Raw genomic sequence first — 4,789 nt, forward strand, 5'->3', positions numbered from 1 at the left:
GAGGCTTGCCATATTCTATAATGATCCAGTATACGCCATCTAGGAACCGAGTCTACTCTGTCGGCATGTATGTTGGGTGGCTTGTACATATGTGACAGTATTATATTCTAAAGAACTGTTCCCCTCACATACGTGTTAGAAACTCATATTCCCTGGTAAAAGTCATTCTAATCTTAAAAAATATAAGAGGTCTAATAATAGAGTAAAGTATCAATTGATGTGAGATAAAGGAAAAGGTATTGGGATTAGTCAAAGACTTTAGTCAGTCATCAGTAACATTCTCAAAATTCAAATAACAAAATGGAGTCACCCATGCACAACCTAAGTCCACCTCGACGATGACCAGGAAGAAGAAAATTATCCTCCTCTATAAATTACAATAATTTTTCAAGAAACTGCACTTGTGTTATCTTCTGCCTCAGGATACATTTATTGAAATAAAGAGTTAACAATACTACAATCTATCTAGGTATACAGCAAATAAAAATTTAATTTATATAATCAAAGGGTAATGCAATTTTAAGCAAATTCTGCATCAGTAACAATAAGTAATTGTGTTAAACTAAAAATATCATATCTTAGTATGAAATAGACATGTAAACGTTGTAAGTGTAGGTAACATTAACAGTAATAAAAAAAAATACACACAGATGTATAGAAAATATAAAAAATGTTTCGTATTATTGTAATACGAGCATAAAAAAAATATATAAAATAAAAAAAAATTCTTGTCTCTTTTTGTGGCTCATAACAGGACTGAATATAAGTAATGCAGTTGTAAAAAAATTGTTATCTAATTGTTATCCCGCTGACGAATCATTTCCGAAACGGGGACTCTTTTTATTCCCTCGACGTGGTGGATTTCCTACATTCCGTTCGTCTTCGTATATAACGTTGAGGGAGCTCGGGGAACTTGCTTTTAAAGTGTTATCGGAAATCAAAGTCTGGAAAAATAATTGCAGTGCTTGATATCATAAAAAAGACTACATTGAATGAATTTCTTGTGACGTCACAAATCCCCCGTATGTTATTAATTGAAGTTACACTGTTAAGGGTACGTGCTATCACGTTGAGGTTGGCTACGCTGGGATTCGTTTTCAGCAAGTAGATATCCAGACAAGTGGGCCTTGTTGGAGCATACGTATTCCTAAAATGTAGCATCGTGCTACAGATGGCGTTTACTGCGCCATTTGTAGTATTTTCTGAAACGCACTGTTAAGACAGCAGCTACAAGTTGGTCTGTGTTCTGTCGGAGCTGCTTGCGACGCGCTGATGAGATCCAAAAAGATCGAAATCTCGATCCGCGTCTGGCAGTTTCGACAGAATACAGACCACTTCGAATTATTTTATTCCTTAAGGGGTAATGTTTTAGCAATTGACAATTGTTGACTGTCAATTGTTAGCTGTCAGCTGTGATGGAAGGCATTGTTTAAATAAACTTATTTTGTTCTTTACCGGTGATTTCGAAAGGGAAGTTTTCACTTCAACGTCAATGTAGTTCTTTTTCCTTCCTGAGCTACTGGTCATTTTCCTTCTTTTGTATGCTTTCGTTTTCTCTTGAATAAACAGGTTTGTGCTCGATGAGTAATTCTGTAAAAATATATCATAATGATAACTGACGTACTTGTATTGAGACAGGTAAAATATTTACCACTTCCGACAGGGCGTACGTTTCGGCAAATACATCATATGGGTCGACCATATTTTTTCCTGGAATCAGTACCACCTTAGTCGGCACATTATGTTGGAATGTGTATTGGCTGCTTCTTGGTAGAACTAGTTTCTGCACAGATCTGAAAAGTACGCTATGTTTAATAGGGTCAAATTAGGAAGGCGAACTCCTCATATAAATATATGAAATCCTATGACATTGTTAGTTACTTAATAGTGGATTAATATGCAATATTAATTTGAAATCATTTTTTCGATTTTTTATTTACCCACTAGAAACTACCTCAAATTAATGAGGGAAAAATTGTTGCTGTTGTCACACGCCCGCCGGGAATCGAACCCGGGACGTTTGGCTTTACGCACCAATGTTCTGACAACAGCAACAATTTTTCCCTCATTAATTTGAGGTAGTTTGTAGTAGGTAAACAAAAAATCAAAAAAACGATTTCAAATTAATATTTCATGTCTTTTGTCGAAAAATGACATTATAAAGTTTTACTCCGCGTAATGATCTTAAGCTGAACTTTAGATATTAACTGATAAAATCTATCGAAAATGAAAATAACCTTGTGTCCGTTTTTTTTTTCTGCTGATCAATTTATATTATTTTGATCACGGAATGAGGTGTGGAATGAGTTCACTCAGTATAAGTAATACATACATACACATGTATTCAATTCTCGCTAATTTGAAATGCAATTACTGTTGCCGAGTTTAACGCAAAAGCTTTTATCGAAGTTTAGATTGCCACCAACCCCATGCAAATATCGGATTATGTGATTATGCTATAATGTATCTAAGGGTAAGTTAAAATGCACGATATTGATGACGAATTTGGGCTTGGCTTACAAACTTGATGTAGGTACTTCAGTGCGAATATATGTATNAGTTGATTAAATGAGTCTATGGATAGTATTTACCCGTTGATAGGGTCTGAGAATTGATCAAAAGCGGATTTAAGGCTATCTCTGCTAAGTACGTAAGTTTGTACTGGCGTTTCGGCCACAATGCTACATGCGTAAGGGTTGCCGGTCACCATACTTATTTCTCCAAAGCTGTTGCCGGGTGTAATGTATTCTTCATATATTTCCTTGTACGTTATGTTTTTCACCCAATCGACAACGGGTAGAACACCCGAACTGTTCATTTTATCAATGATACTTGGCTTCGGAATGTAGGTTAGGCGCAAGAGTCCTAAAAAAATAGTAAAATAACTTCAGCTCGAGTCGAAAGTGGACAATAGGATCTAGATTTTCATCTACGATGGGTTAGGTTAGGTTTTCGAGTATTACCTGAGATTAGAATGAATACTCCGTCAGATGGTAAGCCACCTGTGCAAATTTCTTCTCCAGCGTCAAATATTTTGGTGATAATATTGCTGAACAAATATTCTATTAGTGCTTCATCGCCAGATATCCACGGCGTTTCTCTGAATACATCTTTCGGTGTATTTGGTGGTATCCATTTCATCTTAGTGAGTATGTGGAATTGCTGGTCCAATTTCGCTTTCATTAACGAATATTCAATTTCATCCATCCAGCCTGAGAAATTTCAAATTGTTACGTATAAGCATGTCAGTGATAATCAATACATTCATTTCAGATGACTATTGAGTATGTTCTTAGGCATGTATCGATGGATGGTTGGCAATCATAATATTAAAGATGCGGTGGGTAATAAATCATACTCCGGGTGACACATATTTGCCGCTTAACAATAGGACTTCTAGAAGTTGCGTGATTGAAGAAGTGCAAATTGTTTTGTACAAACGTGTACGTGATAATCAATACATTGATTTCCAATGGCTGTGAGCGATTCCTGACCGGCAATCATTGTAATAAAGGCTCGGAGGGTAATAAATTATAGCTTGAGTGACACATATTCGCCGCTTAACAATAGGAGTTCTAAAATTTTCAAGAAGAATGAAGACTAAGGAATTGAAAATTGCTACTTATGTACCTATAATCCTGTACTTGATAATCAATACATTGATTCCCGACGGCTCTTGATTATGCCCGGAGGCAGGGATCTATCGAAAGGTTGATAATCGTAATACTAAAGATGCAGTGGGTAATAAATCATACCCTGGGTGACATATTTATCGCTTAACAATAGGACTTCTAGAAGTTGCGTGATTGAAGAAGTGCAAATTGTTATGTACAAACGTCTACGTGATGAACAAGACATTGATTTTCAACGACTGTGAACGATTCATGACCGCCAATCATTGTAATAAAGGCTCGGAGGGTAATAAATCATAGCTTGAGAGACACGTATTTGTCGCTTAACAGTAGGAGTTCTAGAATTGTAAAGAAGAATGAAGACTGAGGAATTGCAAATTGCTGCTTATGTACCTACAAGCCTGTACTCGATAATCAATACATTGATTCCCGACGGCTTTTGATTATGTCCGGAGACAGGGAACTATCGAAAGGTTGACAATCTTTGTACTAAAAACGCGGTGGGTAATAAATCATCCCCTGGGTGACACATATTTGCCTCTTAACAATAGGAATTCTAGAATTTTAAAAAAGAATGAAGACTAAGGAATTGCAAATTGCTACCTATAAGCGTATAATTAATACATTGATTCCAGACGGCTATCGACTATGCCCAAAGGCAGGGTCCGATCGATGGTTGACAATCTTTGTTCTGAAGAAGCGGTGGGTAATAAATCATACCCTGGGTAACACATATTTACCGCTTTACAATAGGACTTCTACAATTTTGAAGAAGAACGAAGACTGAGGAATTGCAAATTTCTACGTATGTACCTATAAACGTGTACGTAACAATTAATACATCGATTCCCAACAGTCATGAGCTATGCCGATAGGCAGGGTCAGATCGATGGTTGGCAATCTTTGTTCTAAAGAAGCGGTGGGCAATAAATCATACCCTGGGTGACACATATTTACCGCTTAACAATAGGACTTCTACAATTTTGAAGAAGAACGAAGACTGAGGAATTGCAAATTTCTTCGTATGTACCTATAAACGTGTACGTAACAATCAATACAGTTATGAGCTATGCCGGCAGGCAGGGTCAGATCGATGGTTGACAATCTTTGTTGTAAAGAAGCGGTCATTAGATATTTTTTTTTGCAGATAATTATAT

General features: G+C 36.5%; 1 protein-coding gene across 1 annotated transcript; it reads right to left on the reverse strand.

Annotated features, from left to right (window-relative positions):
• Positions 1-750: 750 nt before the first annotated feature.
• On the reverse strand, positions 751-1,799 carry LOC112905945. The gene is made up of 3 exons (XM_025979397.1): positions 1,652-1,799; positions 1,456-1,590; positions 751-944 (listed from the first exon to the last, which is right to left on the reverse strand). The coding sequence occupies exons 1-3, from the start codon at positions 1,700-1,702 to the stop codon at positions 801-803; spliced, it is 330 nt and encodes a 109-aa protein (XP_025835182.1). The 5' UTR covers positions 1,703-1,799; the 3' UTR covers positions 751-800.
• Positions 1,800-4,789: the final 2,990 nt, after the last annotated feature.

Source organism: Agrilus planipennis, unplaced genomic scaffold (genome assembly GCF_000699045.2).
Source record: "Agrilus planipennis isolate EAB-ADULT unplaced genomic scaffold, Apla_2.0 scaffold879, whole genome shotgun sequence".
NCBI classification, from domain to species: Eukaryota; Metazoa; Arthropoda; class Insecta; order Coleoptera; family Buprestidae; genus Agrilus; species Agrilus planipennis.